Here is a 23,083-nt window from a genome sequence, read left to right as displayed (position 1 = left end):
CTATTAGTCTTTATTAGTCCCCTTCCCCTCTCCCCCAAAAATGTAGGCTTAGCACATTCTGGAACTTGTTTTTCACTTCATATTTGATACTTTCCCATTTCAGTATGCAGGGTGCTGCCATGCGACTTCTGAAAAGCACAAACTGTGGAGCTTAGGTAACCACACATTCATTAAGGGATTTAAGATTGTTTCTATCATAACTACATCTGTAACGAGTAACCTTGTAAAAAGGGTACCTGTAGAATAAAATCTTTCCCTTAAAGTGTTTGGATCCCGTGATGTAAGAATAGACTGTCAGTCCCAAGCTAATGGGAAGTGCTAGTGTGCAGGAGAGGAGTGCCCGTACCCACGGAGGCACTGTTTCTCAGTCTCTCTGCCCAGGTTCTTTTTTTCCCCCTTTGTTTCTTTTTTTTTTTTTTTTTCTTTTTCTTCAAACTTTCAGGCTCCTAATTTCTCTTGCCCACTCCCCACACCTCCCTCCTTTGCACTGTCTCTTCTTGACCACAAGGTCACTTTCAATCATCTCCAAGCTCGTGCTCAGGTGCTTTTGATCTCCTTTCCTGAATGTGAAGCTAGTTCACCTAGTGAGAATAAGAGTCTGATTCAGAACTGTTTTTTTTTTTTTTTTCACACCAGTAGCACAGTGGACGGTACATGAATATATCTAGGGGGCAATACATTTATTTTCTTTCAGTTAATGTTCACCATTTCAGTTGCTACTGCAGAGAGCTTACTTTAGGGTTTCATACTGTGTAGCTATGCAGCGTAATTCTCTGCTTGATGCTCAAATTTTAGTACATACATATACCTTTTCTTTTTGGTGGAAAAGGTAAAGTTATAGAAAATTTGCTTTGGAGAGGGGGGTTTTTATTGCTCTGAAATTTATCAAATTGAATTTAAAAGGCTCTGGATTTTATCTGATTTTATTGATATCAAAATTTTGATACTTCCTTTTCCCCTTTTGCTCCATATGTGAAATTTATCTTCTGTTGTGCATGATAGAGGAATGCTGCTTTGCTTGCAAGTAATTAACTGGAAATTGTGTTTTGAGTAATTCTGCTCTCTTGGCTTTTTGTACCTAATCAGAATTGATGTGACTGAAGTGCAAATCTTCATAATAATCATGCATTTGCTGGCAGTGATTGGAGGACCACCTTTTTGGCAATCTATGGTAATTCCGTTCACATCATGTATCCTACGTAATGCATGTTGTCTTCTGCTTGTGTTTCTAATATAGGATAATCCAGTTAAAGGGTAATGTTCAAAGTTATGTTTACTGTGTTCTGAGAATGAAAGTTACTGCAAAGATTAGGAAGTTTCTTTTTAGAACATGAGAATTATACTCTTTGGAATCTGTGTACATTAAGTGTGCTTTGAAGGCCATTGAGAATCTTGAGTCCTTAGTGACATCTTATTTTACGTTCAAGGAAACAACAGGTAATGTGACAAGTAAGTTAAGTGGTGACACAGTTAAATCACTTTTTCTCTTTTCTCCTTTATATGACTTTATTCGGTGTCTGTCACATGCTTAAAGCTGAATGACAATGTAGGATTTAAGATTTTAAATTTCTCTGGCACAGGATAAAAAGGGATAAATACTGCCAAATTATTTCTGTGTTATGGGAGTATTTTAAATGTCAGTACTTTTTCTTCCTGCCCTGAAATATATTGCACTTTATATATACCCCACTCCTTTTAACATGCTGTGAGCCTCTGAGAGAGTATGTGTGGTCTGGAGACACAAGCTCTGAAACCAGACTGGCTGTTTGATCCAGGCTCCATTGCCCCTCATTCTAACTTGTGCTGATTAGCTGGCTGTCCAGCTTAGTTTTCTCTTGTGCAGTGTGGGGTAATGACAAGCAAGACCTACTACACAAATGTGTTCCTATGTGCTGGCACTTAGGGCAGTAGTACCAGTCGGTGAGAAGCCCCCAGTGAGGGCAGATGCTCCTGGTGTGATTGCTTCCTTTTCTGGTTGGGGCTTTGTTTTGCTTTGCTGTGTTCTGTTTGGGGAGATGAATCAGGCCAGCCTTATACAAATTATCTTTCTGCCTTAGTTTCCCAACTTCAGAGATTAAGGAGAACACTTCCACTTCACAATTTGTTAAAGTTCAAAATTGGGCCAGGTAGTTAGTTCTCCCTAGTTACCAGTTAGCTGCTGCTCATTACCACCCCTTTAGTAGTTACTTGATGTGACTGTACCAAAATGGTTAGTAACCCAAAATTAATATAATTTTTAGAAGTCAGATTAATTTCAAAATATAAAAGAAGTTTGCTAAGACTTTCCCTTTACCCAATTTACTTCCTAATGGTAAATTAGGTACTTCCCTGTCTATTAATTGCCTTTTGTTGAAGGGATGGGTTTTTAAAGAAAGAGATAAAAAAATAAAAACAATTTGCAGTCAGCCAGGAAAGTTCTGAAAGCATTCTTCAGTACACAATAGCATTTGTGTGCCATAGATGTCACTGTAGGCATCTCTTGGTTTCTGTGACTATTATATAGAGAAATTGTATTACTTTTGTCCTTTCATAGATGAGAGATGCTTTTTGTTCATGCTTTAAAAAAAATGCTTAGCCTTTTAGGAAGGAAAAGTAGATTTATTTTCCTAAAACTACATCATAAAGCCTAAAGTCTACACAACCTTCACTTGTGACCATAGAGTATTAGTTTTATAGACTTTGTTTTACATAAAATTTTTTCTCCAGAATATTTTTAAAAATACCTAAAATGCCTAATTTTTAAATGTATTTTAATATTCATAAAATGAGAATTCTGCTTGGTGTTTTGAAAACAATTTTAGCACCTGGCTTATTGAACTAATCATTAAATATGGAACTATATTACATACACATATATTTTAAATATATTCTATACATCTGAATAAAATATGGTATACCCATATTTGATTTATTAGGGGGTACCTAGCAATAAATTGATTCAGATATACTTTTACCTTTCTCAGTACACTTTATACAAGTAAGCTATGTAACTATCTTTTTCCAAAGGTCAAAGAATCCTAACACTTGGGCGTCAGAGGCAGTAGGATCAGAAGCTGAAAGTCCTCATCTACACAGTGACCTTAGCCCAGCGTCACAATAGCGACAAATCTCAAATGTTCATCCTATCTTTTCTTGTAATTAAGATAATAGAATTGTGTTTTTAATCACACCGGAGGGTGGCTTTTTTCTTAATAGCATTTGCTTGATTGTTTATTTAAGGCTAAATTTTACTATTTATATTCCCCAGGTTCATGATACCCTTGCCTTAGCTCCCAGGTTCTGGGATTTAGATCAGTTTAGCACCTTGCCTGGTTTTATCAAGATATTTTCTAAAGTTGTGAAACTGACTTAGTATATTTTGAAATTTGATTTCTAGACCATGCAGTCAAATTTTAGAATTAATATGGTTATTATAATTAGAATGTGCCAGGAAAAGAGATCTCCTGATCTATTATTATCTGTATATTGTGAAGTTCGAATCATTAAACTAAAAGGAAAAGCCTGACTTCTTGTAATAATTGGATTCTTAGTGAAATTATTTTTTTCTCAAAAATCTCAAACTGCTACCAGATTATTATCCTTTATCCTAAAAGCTTGGGGCCAGAAGTGTTTCAAGTTGTAGGTCATTTTGTATTTCAAAATATATATCAGCATTTACTTATTCTTAGTCTGAAAATCTGAAATCAGACATATTCTAAAATATAAATTTGAGAATCAAGTTTTGAATTTTGCAGCATTTTTTATTTTAGGATTAGCAGGGTCCAAACTGATTTTTCTTTTCTTTTTACTTGGCTCAAAAGTTTACTATTGAATGAATGGATGAATAAATGAATGAATGAATGAATGAATGAATATATACATATATATTTATTATTATTATATTTGGTTCAGAAACTGTGACTGCATGTAGTGATCCCATCTTTTTTGTCAAAATGGAGGAAATGTGTTTATTTAGGGCTCACATAGGAAATTTACATCTTTTTTAAAAACCTCTGCCCATAAAATAGGCTTTATTTTCCAAATCTTTGTTAAATTATCAGACTTTTACCATAAGTTTAGCAGTCACATTTATGGTAAAAGAAAACAAACAGAAGCATTGCAAATAAGTTTGATTTCAGAATGTTGTTTTGCAAAGGTGAGTGATTGACAGCTCCTACATTTGGATGACCCATTCTTTGCCACATTTTTTACTAAAAATAGAGTTTTTACTCAAGGTTATAGTTGATATTATTGCTTTTTCCTGGGGTTTTCTTTTGTTGGGAAAGGAATGCTTTAATTCACAAAAATTAATGCATTTCAAGAAGTAAATTTTTGTTTATTGCTTCTTCTTAAAACATCTTTCCTTTGGAACTATCTATCTTAGAAATAGAGTCAGGTCTGGATATGAATATGTAAATAAATTAATCGTGCAATTCCCTCATGGTTATTTACATTTGCGTTTGTTTGATTGGTTGGCTGCTAGGTTTTTCAAGACAGGTTCTCTATGTATAACCTTGGCTGTCCTGGATTCACTTTCTAGACCAGGCTGGCCTTGAATTCAGATCTGCCTGCCTCTTTCTCCCCAGTGCTGGGATTAAAGGAATACCTACTTTTGACTCTTTTAAGTGCAGTCATTGATTAAATATTTCTTCATCCTTTTAGAATTTATCTTAAGCAATTAGGTAAATGCTACCATAGCTAAATTGTTTGAGATTGTTTGAATGAGTGAATATTTTCTGTAGTATATTGAATTTATCCTTTTGAACTAAAAGGCATTTTTTCGGTGCTGGAGTTTAAGTACTTCAGGTTTGCTAGACAAGCACTCTACCACTGAGTTGCAATCCCAACCATAAATTGGAAGACTTTTAAAAGAATGTGCCTTTACACTTAAATATTTTTTTTAAATTATGGATGTTGTAATTATTGTTAATGTTTTTAATTATTTTCATAGAATTCACTTAAAATAATTTACATGAGGCTGGAGAAATAGTTCAGTAATTAAGAGCATGTGCTGTTCTTGTAGGAACACAGATTCAGTGTCCAGCACCGACAACAGGTGGCTGATAACCACCTGTTATTCCAGCTTCAGGGTCTGACACACTCTTCTGGCCCCCACAGGCATTGAATTCACATGTACAAATATACATGTATGCATTATTAAAATAAACTTAAAAAATCATTTCTATGATTTATAAACAAGAATTTCTACATCCTTTGCAATAAAATATCTACTCTTAAAATCATTGCTTTATTTCCACAAAACCTATTCAGTTACTGTGTATCTTCAAAATCTAACAAAAGGAATAAGTTGGTAGAAGAGCTGTGAATTTAAAACTTTTTTCACTCTAACCTTTTTAAAATCGGTTGTAATACGTTGATATTATTTGAGTGTATACATACACCGCCTGTCACAAGGCCAGATGAATTTTCTCCTGATAATGGAAAAGACATCAGAACTTAAAGTAATGCTTAATCTTCCCAAGTTTGGAAGAGTACTGAAATTGTAGGCAGGCTCGAAGTAAGCATGTTTTCAGACAGTTCCTTGGCTATTTTATAGAGTAAGTACAGCTTGAGAAATGATAATGATGAGTGAGTTGGTAGTGGGTGGAAAGGTTATAACAGACAAAGTGTGCATACCTCCCTTAAAAACAGATTTTGTTTTTAAGTAGATTAGCGGTGCCAGTTTATAGGGGATCACCTCACCTGAATCTTCCTTGTGCTTTGCCTCACATTTTCCTGTGTGCATTACCCTTTCCATTTTAAGGTCTTTAAGGTCAAAGGAAGATAGTTCTTTGTTTTGTCATAAAACATGAATTTAACACACACAGAGGAAGGGGCAAGATTGAATCTTCATTCAGAAATACATATTGGTTACTTTCCATAACCAGGATGAGAGATGGCTCAGACAGTAGGGACACTTGCCACTAAAGCCTGATAGCCTAGTTCAAATGCTGGGATGCACATGATGGAACAGCTTCCACAAGTTATCCTCTGATTTCCACAGGACTCTTGCTTCCCCCCAATAAATATTCATAATTTAAAAAATCAATTCAAATTAAACCCTGCACTTGAACTTCCATTTTAATGGATGTAGTTAATATGACAGAATTGATGATAGCCCTGGATTGTTCAGGATACTTTGCTCCAGAGTCTTAAGCTTCTGACTTACTCTATAATCCAGCCTTGTATTCTAGTATTTGTATTTATTCTTTCTTCCAAAGGACATAAAAATGTATGATCCTAAAGCAATGTCCCTAAGTTGTAAATACAAGAAGTGATGTTTGATCAGGTTAGTTGTGGCATGAGTGACTGTTACATACAGGGTACTGATACCATGGTTCTAATATGGATACCCCTTGTAGTAGAGTAATAGTCTTACTAGGCAAGTATCATATTTCTTCCTTTGCCAGAAGCACCCACTGTCTCTGTGGAGGGAGAAAGGGGACAGGAGTGGGGTGGCAGGAGGAAAGGAGCAGAATATTGATTTATGGACAGCTGCAGCAGACTTAGGAATGTCCCTAGTTTTCTGAACTAGAACAAAAATCTACAGTAGTTCAAAGGCTCATTATTATTTATTATCTCCTCTCTTGAAAAGCTTGAATTTTATGGGGCTATAGGACAATAATGCAGGAATTAGGCAAGGAGGAGAGTTTGGGGTTTTGTACAGATTTCTGGACTTTATGTTAAGTGGATTTAGATGATTAAATATTTCTGTTACTTATTCTCTATACTGTCTAACAACTAGGAAGGTACTACATATTTAGTGTGACTTGAGAGTCAAATAGTGGGTTTCACTTTCTTTGTAGAGCTGCAGTTTTACAAGAGGGAATAGAATTGTATAAACTAGGTAAGATCTTGAGAGTTTTAAAGAAATGGACCCCATCTAGACATTTTAGATTTGTTTTCCAATTTTATTGGAGTTTTATATTACAAAGAGAAACGTTTTATATCCTATTTTATTTTAAAATATAGGCAAATGGCTGTTTTAAATAGTGCAAATAGACCTGTTTTTAAATGTTTTCATTGTAAAACCATATTACCTATCAAAGCCTTGCAGGCTTTTGTAATCTCCTTCTTATAACTTCTTCAGTATATCTTAATTCCTCTTACCTTTTGACAAATTTTAAAACTAGAAAAACAAAAGAATGGATATAAAAAAGAAGAAATGCTTTGGTGACCTCAAACATTTAATATGCCTTCCATTTTAAATAAAGAATACTATGCTTGCAAGATTAAATGCATATGATAAATTCACTCAGTAGAATCCCTCACCTTACTTTAGTGAACCACACTTTTAGTGTACAGTCATATAGCAATGTATTATTTACTGAAAAGTAAGCTTTACATATTACAGTTGGGAGGACACTTGTAAAGCTGCACCAGTTTAGGTATACTTGACTTTTTTTTTTCTTTTATCTGTAAATGCCACTTCAATTGCCCTCAGCTTTCACTAATGGGTTATATCCCAAAGTTCAGAGTTGGAATTTTTTTGCATAGAACTTTTCTTTTTTTCCATTCTGTCCTGAGCCTATTTCAAACATAATTTACAAATATTTCTATTCTCTATACTGTCTAACAAGTTGGAAGGTACTACATATTTATAGGTGGAATTCAGAAAATATGCAAAGAAATGTAAAGGCACCACAAGAGAGGAGGGGGAGGAGGAAGGGAGAAGGGAAGGGAGGGAGAAGGAAGGGAAAAGAAGAAAGGAAGGGAAAAAACAAAAAAAAGGAGAGGAAAAGGACAGAACAGTTCCATGAGACATCCTCATTCACTGTTCACTGTTGCCACACCTTGGATGTATTCACAGAGCTTTACTGAATTTACAATGCAAATTAATAACACTGGGTTTTTGTGTTAGGAGTCTCATCTTTTAAGACTTGTTCTATTGCTCATAATGAGAAGAAAGGGAAATTTTCATTACATTAGTATTAACTGTAAGGAATAGAGAATGTTTGAAAGTATGAATAAATACTTGATTATACTGTTTTTTTTTTTTTTAGTTGAGTGTGTATATATTTTAATTGCCTTTTCTCTCTACCCATTAAAGATTCCAGTGCTGAATATCCAAATGAAACTTTTGCCTGCACTTTGTACTGTGGCAGGGACCATATTTTCCTGTACAAATTACTTCCGTGTAATCTTCACAGGTGGTGTTGGCAAAAATGGATCAACCATAGCAGTGAGTAGACCTCAAGATTTCCAGAGATTTCTAAACCAAGATGACTTCTTACCATTACTTTGTTTTTAATTTAAAAGATAGATAACCATTCATCAACTTAGGATTTCTATTAAGCCTTTAAAATTTATATATTTATGCAAAATTTTATATGCTGATAAATGTACATGTTTTGTGTTTATGGGCACAACACACATGATTTTAGAAAGTACAGCATGCTATATAAAAATAAGTGACAGTTGCCGAGTGCAGACCTGTTTGTACCTTAATGGTTCATTGCAGTTTTTTTTTTTCATTTGCAGTTCGCTAGCAGCCACTGTGAGGTTTTGGGAAATTTGGGTAAAAGTGTTTTGTGGTAGATCCATGTAGTGTCTGACAGCATTAAATGTTCTTATCTCTGCTTTGTACAGGGAACAAGTGTCCTTTCTCCTTTTCTGCACATTGGCTCAGTGATCACGTTAGCTGTTATGATCTACAAGAAGTCAGCAGTTCAGCTTTTTGAGAAGCATCCATGTCTTTATATACTGACATTTGGTTTTGTGTCGGCTAAGATCACGAATAAGCTTGTGGTAAGCACCTCAGTTTTTACCTTTTTAATATTGATCTTATTTTGGTTTTGTGGACCTGGACTTCATTCTGTGGCTTCCTAAGTAGTCCAAGAGTTTGCAATAAAAATCTCTTCATATCAATGAAGGAGCTATTTTTTCTCTCCTGACACTCCATATTGAGCAAGCTCTATATCTTTTTAGTGTCCTATCAACTCCTTAATTTGGTCATTCAGTTTATGAACATTCTCTGGTCTCATCATGGACACACATTGAACCTCTTTGCACAGAAGTGTTTTCCACCAGCATATTTGGCATGGTTATTCTCTTTCTCATACAATGCTAACATTGTTATGGTTTTAGTTTTACAAACTCAACAGGTATTGCTAAATCAATCTTGAAGCTTGGTGTTTGCGCATAATATCATAATGCTGATTTACTGTGTTGCTGGCAGTTCTAGAATGGAAGTGCCTATTTCACTGATTTTGTTCTACTCTCAGGTTGCACACATGACGAAAAGTGAAATGCATTTGCATGACACAGCATTCATAGGTCCAGCACTTTTGTTTCTGGACCAGTATTTTAACAGCTTCATTGATGAATATATAGTACTTTGGATTGCCCTGGTATGTATTGTACTGTCCTATTTTGTCATTTGTAAGCTACTTGTTTTCTTGTTTGAGTGAACCAGTCTTCATAGATCATAGAGATCATAGAATGGTAATAATGACTAGGAATTCCAGAAACCACATTTATGGTGTATTGAGAGTTCATTATGACATCAGTGTTAGCCAGCATGTATGTTATTCTTACTAGTTATACCTACATTAAGACTCAAAAATTCCAAATTTCTGGTTGTATGTAAAACAGAAGTTCAGACTATGATCAGTCATAGTCACTCACTTATAAATTATCTGTGCCTGCTTTCCTGCTATACTGGCAGAGTTGAGCAATTGTGATAGAGAATGGAACTCAGAAAGCTTGAGATACTGTGCTGAGTTTATAGCCTAGTAGTCAAGTGCTTGCCTAGCATGTACTGTATTTAAAAGTCAGACATGATGGCAAAGCCTGAGAGCCCAGCACCTGGGAAGTGGAATCCAGGGGGGGCAATCAGGAGTTGAAGATCTCCCATGGCTGCATACTGACTGTGAGGCTAGCCTGTGCTATAGAAGCCTCTGTCTCAAAAACTAAAATAAATAATAAAAAGCTTGACATAATTACTGTCTTTCTAAGGAAGGATTTGTTAATCCTTAGTTAATTACTCAACTGTATGAAATCAAAAGGTGACTTTGGAGAGAAGAAAGTCAGAAGTCACCTTCTGTCCTTCTGGAAAGTTTAGGGTGACCTGTGTCCATGTTGAGAATAACCAAAATCTCTTCTCTTTTCAGGTCTTCTCTTTCTTTGATTTGATTCGTTACTGTGTCAGTGTTTGCAATCAGATTGCCTCTCACCTGCATATACATGTCTTCAGAATTAAAGCCTCTACAGCTCACTCTAATCATCACTAAGGATGTGTCTGGGTCCTACTAAGCTCATGTTTTCTGCAAGAAGGAATTCGAACATATTAAGGGGAACAGAGGTGGATAAGAACAAATATAATTTATAATAATCAATGTCATATAACTTTCATTCTTTGTCACTGGTAACACTCCCTAACTGTTCTGTTTAGAACGGGAATTTCAGGTCCCATCCTGTAAACTGAATATGTTGTCAAACAGGGTTTGGCTCCAGAAAGCATGCAGGGAAAATACCATGTGTTTGTGATTATTCAGAATATCACTATCATAGGAGCACATCCCCAGTGGTGGTGAATCTAATGTAAAATTTTTGCAGGCCAAGAGATGGTTGCTTTATGATTTTAACAAATCATCTTTTAGTAACACCTTGTTAATTGTCTTCTCAGATGTTCTTTTGTAAGGAGCTCAGCTTGTGGCACATACATCTTACTAGCTTGTGAGGTGAGAGCAGTGATAAAGACCTTAAATTTGGATGGAAGGTTTCTTGTCTGTACATTGTTGAAGAAGTGATTTTATTATTGATCAAGAAATGGTGTTTCTCACGGGCTTGGGAAATCTCGCTAGCATGCAGATAATGTAACTTTGTCAATCCATTTTATTTTTTTAAATAAATATATGATCTCAGAACCAGCTTTTTTCGCAATTTTATTCAGGGGAAATGTAAACTAAGTTGTCATGGTTGTTTTTTTAAAGTTAAACAAATTTTATTTCTGTTTTTTAACAATTAAGGAAATATGGTTAGCCATGTTGTCATGGTGTACCTTTAATCACTCTGTACTGTAGAAACTATTTTAAAAAGAAAAATGTTGATTTTTCCAACCTGTGGGTCTTTATTTTGCAGTCATTACCCCATTATTTTAGTAATTGTCCAGAGGGGGTGGGGGTGGGGTGTCACTTTGCACTCTACATTTTGGTATTTAGACTATACTTTTAGATAGGAGCCAGGTTTCCTCTGTGAAGCACATTTGTTTTCATTGTATACATATTTTCTGTTTCTTTTGTATAAAGGATAGTGAATCCCAGCTCTCAGAGGTAGAAGCAGGAGGAAGATCAGAAGTTCAGCGTTAGCCTTGACTGTAGTTTTAAGCCTGTCTGGGCCATACAAGACTCAGAAAATAGAAGGGGTCAGGGAATTGGGATATAAAGATAATCTAAGACAAAGCAAGAGGGGGAAAGAACAGATAGTCCTCCATTAGGACAGTTATTTCTATTGTTTTAGTTGATTATTTCAGCAGATTTAACGGGTGTTTATAGCTAGTGGAAATTGAGACTTGGCTTGGCTACCAGTTGTCACACAGTATTGCTACATTTGAGAATGGAATTTATTCTGTTATTCTAGCTATTTTCTGTATCATGCCAAAGCTATAAACTGAGGTACTAAAGCTGTAACGGAGGTATAATTGAAATAAATACATGTGTTCTAGATTTGTTTTTAGCATAGAGGGAATCTGAAAAGCACTGTGTATGTTTCCTTTGGCCATAGATACTATCAGCATCAGGCCAATGGTTTCTTTGTAGAAAGCCACAGCTGGCCGTGGTTGTTGAAGTCACATACCTAATGAAGTATCAGAATCATTCAACATTGTGGATATTTTTGGAAAACATATCCCCGGGACATTGAGGGGTGGGGGTGAGGGTCTGAACAGGGTCCCAGAGTAGCTCAGGCTTGCTTTGAACTCTCAGTTCTCCTGCCTTAGCTTCCTGGATGCTAGGATTATAGACTGTGCCACCACAATGTGTTCAGGTTCAATCTCTATAGAGAATTTGGTAAATTATATTGGAGCCTCGTTATTTTCACAGCGTTAACAGGATTCTGGTTCTCAGTCTGAAACTTTTCAAGATCTAAGTAGGTTTAGCAACCACTTCTATAAACTATAGAAAAAGATGTAATGATTCCTAGAAGCATGAAGTTAGGCATGGCATGTGGATATCTAAAACAATAGAAATACCTGTCTATCTAAAATAATAGAAATAACTGTCCTAATGGAGGATTATCTGTTCTTTCCCCCTCCTGCTTTGTCTTAGGTTATCTTTATATCCCAAGTCCCTGACCCCTCCAGTTTTCTGAGTCTGTGTTCTCCAGTTCAGAGTGTATTCTTTAAGCTTTCCTTTTGTAGCCCTATTCCAACCCCCATGTCATCTGCATTCTTTGTTGGAATTCTGAAACATGTGAAGGCCACAGTAAATAGGGAAAACATTTAAAAGGTAGAATTCTAGAAGACAAGATGCTTCTAAAGACGTTAGCCATTGCTTGCAGGGTTTAAAAAGAGGTATAGAAAAAAGAGAGCATAGGTAACTACTAAATACTTTTGATTGAAATGCAGAAAAACTGGCAGTGCAGGGATCATTCCACCTTTAGCTAGAGAATGGAACTGAAGTCTTAAAAAACACTTGATGAGATGCCCAAAGGTAAAGGACTGGCCCTGGCTAGGTTATGGGTAGTCTGACCTGTTGATGGAAGGCTTGGAGTAGCCTTCAAGGACTTCGTTAACCAGGAATTCTCCTATTAAGCAGTCCTAGGCCACAGTCCCTCCTGGAGCAGTCTCTGCTTAGGATTCTGGGAAACACACCTGACTAGTACCAACTGCTCTGCTGTGGCCATTATGATCAAGATTTCTTACTCTTACTGGAGGTGGAGCTGCTGACCTCCGATTTTGTGATTCCACATAGCCTAGCATGATCAGGTCATCTTTCATGTCTAGTTTGTTTTTTTCTCCCATACAGTGCCTCCTAGATTGACAAACAACAAGGTATTCATCTTTATTCTCATCCTCACGTCAGACCACTATTTTGTACATGGGTCATTGGGCCACAGTGTTCTGTACTGAGGATTTTATAATAGGTTCATAGGAGACAGTGCTAGCAACTTCGAATCAAGCACCCACAACAGCTGTACACCTGTACTACTATCTCCCACTGTGTCCACTCTGCCAAAAGTGCAGCTTTGAGTACAGTTCATGAGTTTGGATGTGAGCTTTCAAAGTTCTGAGAAGCTCTGACACCAAGGCTCCCAAATTCAGACACCACTTTGAAGTAAGACTGGGTTATCAGTTGGAAGAAGGCCATGGATTCCAGGGCCGAGAGCCTCACTGATTCTGTCACACTAGAAGGGCCAAAGTCCAGATTGGCCTGTACTAGCTGTAGCTCTAGACACTCCTGCTCACCACAGTTATTGCTTCACGGTTTTTCTCTTGATTTTTTCTGTTTCTTCTGTTCCTCATATTCAAGTATTTTCTTTTGGAAATAGCCTGTGGGTTCAAACAGGTGTTAGAGGGATCAAATTTGTTAGACAGACTGATGCTATGAGTGCAGAGTGAATGTACTTCTGAAGTCTAATCTGTGAAATTACATGTCTATAATCCTAGCTATTGGGATTCTGAGGCTACATAATGAGACTTTGTCTTAAAAACAAGCAAACAAACAAAAAACAGCCCCCACAATCTGCCCTGCCCACAAGCTCCAGCATATTTAGGCCCTCACAGCATTCAAAAGGTGATCTACAAATAGTAATTAGCTCCAGAATAAAACAAATGAGTGCCTAGGCTGCTGAGCGATAACCAGACATCCCTACAAAATACCAGCCCGTGAAAGCATTTCCTCCGGTTATTTAGCCTCAATGATGGAAGTTACAACTGTTGTATGTATGCTTAGATATTTTGAAGCATACTTTTAATAGGGGTTTTTGAATGCTTTGTCCCCTCCTCCTGTCCCCTTCTAGTCTGCCTGCCACTATAGAGAAATACTTCTGGGACTCCTCTTAAGGGAGACATTTGCCCATGATTTAGTGGGCTCTATATGTACCTGCAGGAGGATTCCTGCTCTTCTCTGCTTCCTGGATGAATAGAGAGAAAAGTTGTGTCTTTACAAACTTCTTCACAAATCGGCGCTTGGTCTTGGAGGTAATAGCCTTACAGAAGGATCGTTCTTGGAAATGGCCTTGTCCACTGGCTTCCCGTTTTATATAGGAGGCATAGTGGCCCACGGTCTTGACAAAGAATTGTACAAAAGGGCCTGAAACATGCTCATTGATTTGTTCTGAAGCTACAGGAGACAAACAAGCCGTAGATCAATAGAAGGATGAGATTACCCAGGTTCACCTCTAATTTTGGTTTTCATTGCTGTCTAGATGGTCCCAGGAGAGGCATATAACCAGGGTAAGTAACTAATTTTATAGGAGTGTGAGCCTGAGATGGCTCATTCCTACAATCCTAAAGGAGACTAAGAGAAGGGTTGCTACAAGTCTGAAGCACATGCTTCACAGAGAGACAGAAGGAGGGAGAGAGGGAGGGAGAGGAGGGGAGTCTAGGAACCTGGGTATGGATTCTCTAAGATCTCTAAAAAAGTACAAAATTTCATATTGAGGATCTAGTCCCTTCACATAAGCTACTAAACAAGTTCATTTTACTAAACAAGTTGGGAATAATTTCCTCAAACTCCCTGGAAAAGCCTAAAATCTTTAAAAGAGTAGCCTAGAACTTACTCTTTAACTCATTTATCCCTTGACCAAGAGAGTCCAAGATGTCATCCTGAAGTTTTGGTGGTAGGATGTCTTTCTCATCACCAACCTAGGAGAGAACAGAGCTAGATCAAGGTCAAGCAGTCTGGTCATGAGGTCAGAAAGAGGAGGAGAATGTGAAGAGTATATGAGTTCATGCCTTACTCCAAACCAATGCTCCACAGGAACAAAAGCCATTCCTATGCCTCCAGTTTCAACCCAAGCATGAGCAAGGGTTTCCCATCAGTGTATATTGCTTGCTCAAAAGACACTGTGCCTCATTGCCTAATAGAGACCTCTGGAACTTTTCTGAGGCCTCCTCTTGAGGGAAAGACAGCACAAGTCTTTCTCAAAGTGTCTGTTGAGATCAGTGAGACATCATGAGACTGTTAATGGTAGGCCCACAGATGCCCTGAATGTAGACACTTACCGATAATAAGAAGGTTTTTTCACAAAGATTCACTAACAGGACCTGAAATAAACACAGAACGGCTTTATGTCTTCATAAATCTCAACTGTCAATACCTCTTCTGCTCATGACTATACCGGAAGCCCAGGTAGTAGCAACATAAGCATTTGTAATTAGCATTTCCTGCCTGGCTTTCATCTTTTTTTCTAGAAGCCGGAGTCCCCAGGTAGGAAGTTGTGTGTGTGTGTGTGTGTGTGTGTGTGTGTGTGTGTGTGTGTGTGTGTGTGTGTGTGTGCAAAAGGAGCTGAGGAAAGACCCAAGGTGGAAAGGAAGTAAATGTAAAGAATTTATAGTCATTCATTCAATGCAGTGAGAATGCCAGACATGGTGCTGCATACCTTTAACCCTAGTATTCTGGGATCCTGAGGCAAACCTGGACTTGAGTTTCAAGCCTAGAATGGGTTACACAGAGTGACCCTGTGTTGTCATCATTAGTCATGATCATCAATAAATAAAGTAAAAAGGGTAAAAACAAAGGATTTATAGAAACTACTTCCTAATTCAGAGCACACCCATGGCGCGCACACAGTATTTACTTTGCATGTTTTATTTAATTGTAGCAGTGGTTCTCTGTAAAGCAGGGACTACTTCATTTTGCAGATGAGATAAACCTAGAGAAGTTCCTGTCAGATCCAAAGGAAACTCCAATTCCCTAACTCCAAAAGGCAGTCCAGATATCCAGACATGAGCTCATCCTAGACTACAGAATTTGGGGTAGTTAGATAAAAGCCAGCATTCCTCAGAAAACAATGAAACCTAATCCCATGCTCAGAAAGCAGTCCTCTCCATTACTTCTAGCAGAAGGGACATATGGCTACCTGTGGTACCTATCATCCTATCAAAGCCCATGCTGACCTCCATGCTCCCTCAGTATCACTGGTATCTGTTATACATTTCAAAATCTTCACTAATAGACTAGCCCTTCACAACTCTGCCCTATGCTCCCATCTGCTCATCCTTCATATAACCTAGCCATTCTCTGCTCTTGCTATTCTCACTATTCTCACTCTTCTCCACCCCCACCCATTCTTAATGTTTGTTCTCTTGCTATGCTCTATTATCTATTGCTTGCTGTCTATCTTGCTCCACTATTCTCTCCTGCTTCCCTTAGCCCTGGCCATGTCCAATCTGCTGGCTCTGTTCAGTCTCCTCCTCTCTGTCTCTGTTTGAGTATCATCCAGATGCCTCTGGCAGTTCTCTCATATCTATAATAAAAACCTTAACCATATCATGGAACACTCATGTCAGCAATTTCTTTAGTGTGTCCCCTGGTGTACAATTCCCAGAGGTCATGCCGCTGAGAAAAAGCAGACTGGTTTCCAGGGCTAAATTGTGGTCTTCTCCTTCAACATGTCCTCAGCCTGTCCTCTGGTCGGTTCAAGGAGAGAGGAAGTCATGTTTTGATCTTTTGACACTTGCAACAGCCATATGTACAATTGCCTAGGGGTCTATTAGAATCTCCCTCAAATTGGCTGAGAGCAGAGGAAAGTAGTGGTGCACATGTTTAGCATACCATTGCCTAATTAAAAACTGACAGCCTTGAAACTTCCATCTAGAAACTCAGCAAGGGAAGAACATGAGCCCAGTGTCAACAGGAAGAGGACAGGAAACGAAGCATGTATAGGCTGCAAATGAGACAGCACAAGACCAAGTTCCTGAATAATCTCCACACAGCCTGAGAATCCTGCAGTTTAGACCATGAGGAGACAGTCGTGTCGCTGATTCCTCAGAGTATTGTTAGCTAATTGGACAACTTCCAATATTTAAATTTTTTAAAGTAGGATTAGATTTTGACATCTGAAAACTCAAAAACTTGGACATTATTCCTTGGTTCTTCTTTGAGAGAGGATCGTACGTAACCTAGGGTGGTTTGTGAATTCTGATCTTCCTACCTTCACCTCCTGAGTTCTGCGATTTTAAGCAAGAGAGAGATACCACCACCACCCTGTATTAATTTTAAAACAAACTCAAAAACAGCAACAATGACACTATCAAAATAATACCTATAGACAGAGACTTGCTCACCAATGAAACATAGTTCTCCAAATTCTGTGTTGGCATTTAATGTCTATTTTGGGTCCCTATTTTCAGTTTCTAACCTGAGTCTTGATAATAGAATGAAGGATCCCTACATGTTCCTACTTCCAAATGTAAGGAAAAAGAAACTGGAAAATTTGCCAAAACATAACCTGCTCTGTAATTATCTATCATCAGAGGGGAAGAGCTGAACTAGTCCAGGCCTGAAGCCACATGTATCTGTATGTTCGAATGCCTTGATGCAAGGAAAGCTGTTCTTTTGGGGGTGGGGAGAAAAATATGTATAAGTATTTTTTGAAGTTGTTCCCAGAAGTCTTTTCAGCATCCTGGTCATATTGTGTATGGAGTAAGTCCTTTCAGGGAGCGCAAGTGTACAATCAGAAAACTTTGCACACCCCACACCCACCCCACAACACATACACCATATGGAATTCTTCCTTTATCAGTCTTGCCCATTTCTCAGAGCAGCTGCAAAGAAATAAAATAAGCAAAAGAGCTGAACTAGCAAGAACCAGAGCCTTACTGGCCCTGTTTGTCTTCCTGCCTGGCTATCAGGGGAGGAGCCCCAGCTTTGGAGGAGAGAAGTTACATAACTTCTGTAGTTGAGACATTTTACCTTTTATTGCTAAAGTGGGGCTGATACCCTGCTCTAGTTAGTCATAGGGGTAAGGGTTGTTCACAGGGCATGTGTACTCAACCCGAGAGCTGGAAAAACAAAAGGAAACATCCTTCTTACCCAGCCAGTAGCACCACTGTCTAAAGAAGGGCCTTTCTCTGAGTTCCACTGCAGCCTTATCTAAGCAGTAGATTTGCTAGAACTCACCAATCTCTTTTGTAAAAGGAGAAATCCTCCTTCTGGGATAACTTCCCCCACTCCTTTAGTGCTTGCATCAAGATACCTCAAAAGGTAACCTGTCTCTGCATTGTGAGTTAATGGTTAGCTAGGGTTGAGCTTTTCAATCTGTCCTGTATTCAGCTATAGTCTTAGATCAAGAGTATATAGTATATAGTCTATAGCCTTAGTTCAAGATATGTTTTGAGTTGTTGGTCCAACATTGGGGGTAGATGTATGTAATTACTGCCCATTTACACAACTGAACCCTCTTCTATGTCAGGGCAATTGCCAAGAAACAAGAAGCAACAAATTCAAAAGGATTTGTATATATACCTTCATTACTCAACTGAGCTCTGAGCTAGCTCAGAAAGATGGTACTTGTTGCAAATATCATCATTTTCCAAACTTAACAGTTTACAAAAGGGTTTCCAAGGAATTTGAATACTAGTGGGGTGTGCATTGTACAAGCCAGCTGTGGTCATCCATTCAACTGAGAGTTCACCCAAGTGACTGTTCAATAGAAATCATTACCTAGTAAGATGGTCTCATGAGCTCAGAATAAGCAATATTTTGCTTCCTAAGCCCAAAGAGCAATCATTCAAGAGAAGAGGGCCAACTTTGACTGAACACTAATATGTGTCAGGTGCTAAGCTAGCAGCTTAGCCAAGTCATTTTCCCTAGTCTCTAGCAACAGAAGACACGTATCCCCATCTTACTGGTAAAGGAAATTCAAGTTTCAAGGGATGCAATGTGCCCCCAAATCACACAGTTGCTGACAGCAGACCTGGGATACAAATCCAAGCCCACCGATCTCTACATCATGGGCTCTCTTTGCGGCAGCTTACCTCTTCCATGGGACTGTCCATAACCTCCTGCTGGAAGCGCATCTGTACCCCAACCATGAAGGGGGTAGGGCAGCAGACAGTGGCCAGAAGGCTCTCAGGGACCACAGGGATATATGTGTGTGCCCAACTAAATGGGTAAAGCAAAGCAGCTGCAGCATGGATACACTGAGACAGGGTACTGGAACACAAAGCAGAGACTGTGTCAGCAAGGCTTCTGTTCCTAGCCATTGGCTCAGAGCCCCACACCTACAGTAGCTACTGGCAATGTTCCTGTACCGGCAAAAAAAAAAAAAAAAAAAAAAAATCCAAGTCTGGAAGCCATGCCAATCACAGAGCTTGTAGCTACTTGTTGCTAAAAGAAAGGTAGAAATCAGGATAGGCAAGGCTCCACTAACCAGGGTGGGGCCCCCTTTAATCTCTATTCCCAGCTAATTCTCTCAAGTCATTACTGGCTAAAAAAAAATAATAAAAATAAAGGTGGCTCAGAAGAGGGGAGGGAGGAAGACATGCCTGCATTTAAACCGGGATATGATTGAACCTCTGCTCTGCAAAGGACTGAGCTAACTAGAAGAATAACACTGGCCCTTCTTTGAAAAACTCACAACACAGTGAAACAACAAGCCAGTTAACACTGGGCTCTGGAGAAGAGGCAGGTCCTCCATGCACAGCCATGTCCGCCCATGCCTCTCTGAAGCCATTTGAAAGCTGCCAGGTTAGTCCCTGAGTTAGCTTGGGAAATTCCTCCATTCCAGGAACTAATACTCAGAGATTCTGGAAAGTCCCACAGAGGTGACGCCTCAAGACTTTGCTACATGGATTCCTCTTGCCATTACTATCCCAGTCGCAATTCAGCCGCCTTCCTTACCCACACCATACCCAGCTTCAGTCTCCAGCTTTCATATTCTCCACTAGCTCTCATAGATTTTAATTTTTCTCCAGCCAAATTATCCCACACCCAAAGCCAATAAAAACACAGATGCGGAAATCTTGGTATCAAGCTAGCACTTCCTGAGTTAGAAAGATGGAGACTCTGAATGCCTCCTTAACAAACTTGGCTAGTTGGAAGTCCCCTCCCAGCTCCAGCCTCCAGGATCTGAAAACTCTGTGCGGGAAGAAAGTAGGAAGTTGTAATATTTCCTGGAGAAAGTTTGTTCCGGAAACTTCCTAAATACTGTGAAGAAGTACCTAGTTGGAAACTGAGCCCCAGCTACCACAGAAACTTCCTCTACACAGGGTCCAGAGTAGAAGAACCACCTCCAAAACAAAAACGATACCCCTTCCCACAAGATTTAGCCTATGAGAATTTTCTTCTTGGTTATTGATGATGTTACTTTTTTTTTTTTTTTTTTAAACACACAGACCCCTGATCCCTGGCCAAGCTTCTTTTCTTCTGAAACTCATGTCATTCCCTTGATCCTTTGTTGTTTGTCAACTTCCTTTTCTTCTTCTGAGTACGAGGGCTCAGCTTCTTGCTGAGGTTGCTCAGACCTTCCATCCCAGCACTCAGTAGGTAGAGGCAGGCACATCTTTGTGAGCTCCAAGCCAGCCAGGGTTTCATAATCCCCTGCTGACTTTATCAGCTTCTTTTCTCTGCCTGCCACATGTCTCTTCACATCCTTTTTCAGACTCAAATCCTCTCAAAAGCAGCAGCGCAACACAAGACAACTTCCTGCTTCTGCTACACATGGGTATATACTCAACTGAGAATTTGTGGAGAGTAGCCACTGGTCCTCACCTATCTGCACCTGGTGGGGTCCTGAGTGTCTACCACTGTGTGTTGTCACCTTTAGTCCTCATCACAACCCTACAAAGCACATCCACATCATTTCCACGCTACAAAAAAAAAAAAAAAAAAAAAAAAAATGTGATCTCGACTTCAAAAAGTTAAGAAGCTGACCTAAGGGGAACCATAGCTAAAGGTGGAAGAACAAGATTTGAAAGTCATTCTGCTGGTTTCAGTACATATGCTGGTACATATGCTGAAAACCAATATATAAACCTTCATCTATTTAAGGGTAAACACAGTCTTCTTGCTATCTCCTCAATGCTTGGCATCTGGCAAATAGCTGACATGCAATAAATACTTGTTCAGTGAGTTTACAAATGGATAGATTAGCATATCCTCAGTGCCATTATACAACTTCCTGTATTCTTCTACATCCTTTCCCCTCCCTCAGCCTAATCTTGAAAGGGGAGAATCATGTCTGCATTCAACCTGGCTGGCCAAGCCTGTGTAATACCAGGAACACTCCATGTCCTTCTTAGATCATAGTCAGGCAGCAATCAAGTTCAAGTCTGGAGATGGCTGGAATAAGTTGGACTAGCTGTTTCTCTAGGCCTAAAATGCAATCCAGGAACTGGAAGCTGCAAAGTACACACATGGGCCCTAGAATATGATTACCTTCAAGAAGTCCCAGTATACCCTTTATCCCAGGGATGCAGCTTAGTGTTGCCAGTGAGTGGCTGAGCTTACCTGAGACCTTCTGCCAAAAAGATGATTTTTCTTTCTAGCACTGCAGAGGCAAAGATCTGAATAATCTGCTCAAAATTGAGACATTGCAGCAGAACACTGAAGTCCACATGTTCAAGGTGGGAGTCTAGGGGCCGTGTCAGTGAGATGAACTGTAGGAAAACCAGAGAGAAGGGGTTCAGCAATAAAAGAAATCATAGACCCAGGCCAGGCCTATTCAATTCTTTCCACAGGACAGATCATCTGATCCTAGCTCACCCACCCGTGACTTCTGCTGGGAGGACAGCTAGATAGAATCTTCAGTAGTGTTCATGAGGTCCAGTCTAGGACACATGCTTCACTGTGTGTAGACTCTAAAGCAGAACGCTTTTCCTGTCTAAAGCCTGGCCTGGGTCAGGCCTCTTATGTATTGCTTTCCTTTCTTCATTATTATCCTTCAACTCCAGAGGCCCACCTTGGTCATCTTAAGGCTTCGTCTTTTTCTAATGTTGTACACTGCTTTTACTTTTTTTGTGTGACTGTCTAATCTTTAACTGTATGTTCACCAGTATGTTTACTTATTTCCACACTTCTTGGTGTGCCTTCTCCATGAAATGTTTAGCTACATGAGGATAGAAGCCATTTGCTTACCACTGTTACCAGACAATCCATACCTTGATACAGAGTACGTCAGTACTCATTTTTCCTTCAATATTTTTCCAGCAACTGAAAATTCCTAATGACTCCCTTATTCTTCTGTGGGGATGACCAGATTCAAAGGTGCATGTGGAATTTCTGGTGTCAGAGATTCTGAATGGAATTCTACTTGCTGCCTTGAGCTCTTTAGTAACTTAGATCAATAGTACTTCGTGAGATGGGTGTGGACTTAGGGGTGGGGATGAATGATAAGAAGTAAAACAGATGGAAAGTACAGGATAGAAATACAGGACACATACAGAGGATACTTAGGTTAGTTATGGTGTAGGAGCAACTGGACATCTGGAGACTAGAAACAAACTTAGCACCATACATGAGCACAGGCAAAATTTAGCAGACTGAACAGTACTAAGTAGGTACTGGTGGGCATCAGATTAGAAGGTACAGCACATTTGGGTGACTTTTTTTTTTTTTTTTTTTTTTTTTTTTTTTTTAGCTCTGCCAATATTTCTAATGCCTGGCTCAGCTTCCTATACTTGAACCTGGTGAATGAAAGAATCAAGTTGAGAGGAACCAGCCAGGGAGAGGACTGCACACTTGTTAACCCACCTCCGTGCCCGAGTCAGGAATGAAGCTCTTAAGGGTAACTGTCTTTCCAGGTGCAGGAAAGGCCGCCTCTCTGAGCCCTTGCATGAATGGGTAGATGACAGCCATGGAGATCTGATGCCTCTTCTCTACTTCATCTAGTATCTGCAGGGGAAGGACCACAGGAAGGAAGGCTTAGAGGAATTCTACTGAGTACCCAAGACTATCACACTGGTCCTTTCTGTTCTCTAGTATTTTCTAGGCCCCTCTACCAACTGGTTTCCATCTCCTGGACAAAACCTACTTTTCAAAGACTTCATTTGCTTTTCTCTCACATTCCTTTCTCTCCTAATACTGACATGAAACTACTTAGCCTAGCAAGTCATCTCCCATGTTGTGAATGGCTGGATTAGGAGCCTAGAAACCTAACTTTCTGGTTATCACTGTCCCATTTTCTCTGGACTGTCATCAGGGTGAGGCTGACATCAGTC

The 23,083-nt window shown here is 39.0% G+C and overlaps 2 protein-coding genes across 7 annotated transcripts in view; one reads left to right on the top strand and one right to left on the bottom strand.

Moving 5' to 3' along the window:
• The window catches only part of Cept1 (choline/ethanolamine phosphotransferase 1), a 42,502-nt gene extending 31,652 nt beyond the window's left edge, over positions 1 to 10,850 (top strand). For 3 of the 4 annotated variants that reach the window (XM_076933081.1, XM_076933083.1, XM_076933082.1), the window contains exons 6-9: positions 8,030 to 8,161; positions 8,569 to 8,727; positions 9,204 to 9,329; positions 10,092 to 10,850. In XM_076933081.1, coding sequence (XP_076789196.1) covers positions 8,030 to 8,161; positions 8,569 to 8,727; positions 9,204 to 9,329; positions 10,092 to 10,211 — 537 coding nt within the window. In that variant the 3' untranslated portion in view covers positions 10,212 to 10,850. Of the gene's footprint in view, positions 1 to 1,086; positions 1,172 to 8,029; positions 8,162 to 8,568; positions 8,728 to 9,203; positions 9,330 to 10,091 lie in introns of all 4 variants that reach the window. The other variant, XM_034499786.2, reaches the window with a different exon arrangement.
• Positions 10,851 to 12,955: 2,105 nt separating this feature from the next.
• The window catches only part of Dennd2d (DENN domain containing 2D), an 18,647-nt gene continuing 8,519 nt past the window's right edge, over positions 12,956 to 23,083 (bottom strand). For all 3 annotated transcript variants that reach the window (XM_034500823.2, XM_076933079.1, XM_076933080.1), the window contains 7 exons: positions 22,617 to 22,757; positions 21,375 to 21,523; positions 18,902 to 19,079; positions 15,146 to 15,187; positions 14,701 to 14,785; positions 14,022 to 14,261; positions 12,956 to 13,468 (listed from right to left, as the gene is read on the bottom strand). In XM_034500823.2, coding sequence (XP_034356714.2) covers positions 13,398 to 13,468; positions 14,022 to 14,261; positions 14,701 to 14,785; positions 15,146 to 15,187; positions 18,902 to 19,079; positions 21,375 to 21,523; positions 22,617 to 22,757 — 906 coding nt within the window. In that variant the 3' untranslated portion in view covers positions 12,956 to 13,397. The remainder of the gene's footprint in view (positions 13,469 to 14,021; positions 14,262 to 14,700; positions 14,786 to 15,145; positions 15,188 to 18,901; positions 19,080 to 21,374; positions 21,524 to 22,616; positions 22,758 to 23,083) is intronic.

This window comes from Arvicanthis niloticus, chromosome 4 (genome assembly GCF_011762505.2).
Source record: "Arvicanthis niloticus isolate mArvNil1 chromosome 4, mArvNil1.pat.X, whole genome shotgun sequence".
NCBI lineage: Eukaryota > Metazoa > Chordata > Mammalia > Rodentia > Muridae > Arvicanthis > Arvicanthis niloticus.
Note: the sequence above shows the minus strand (reverse complement) of the source record. Positions and strands in the feature narration are given on the sequence as shown.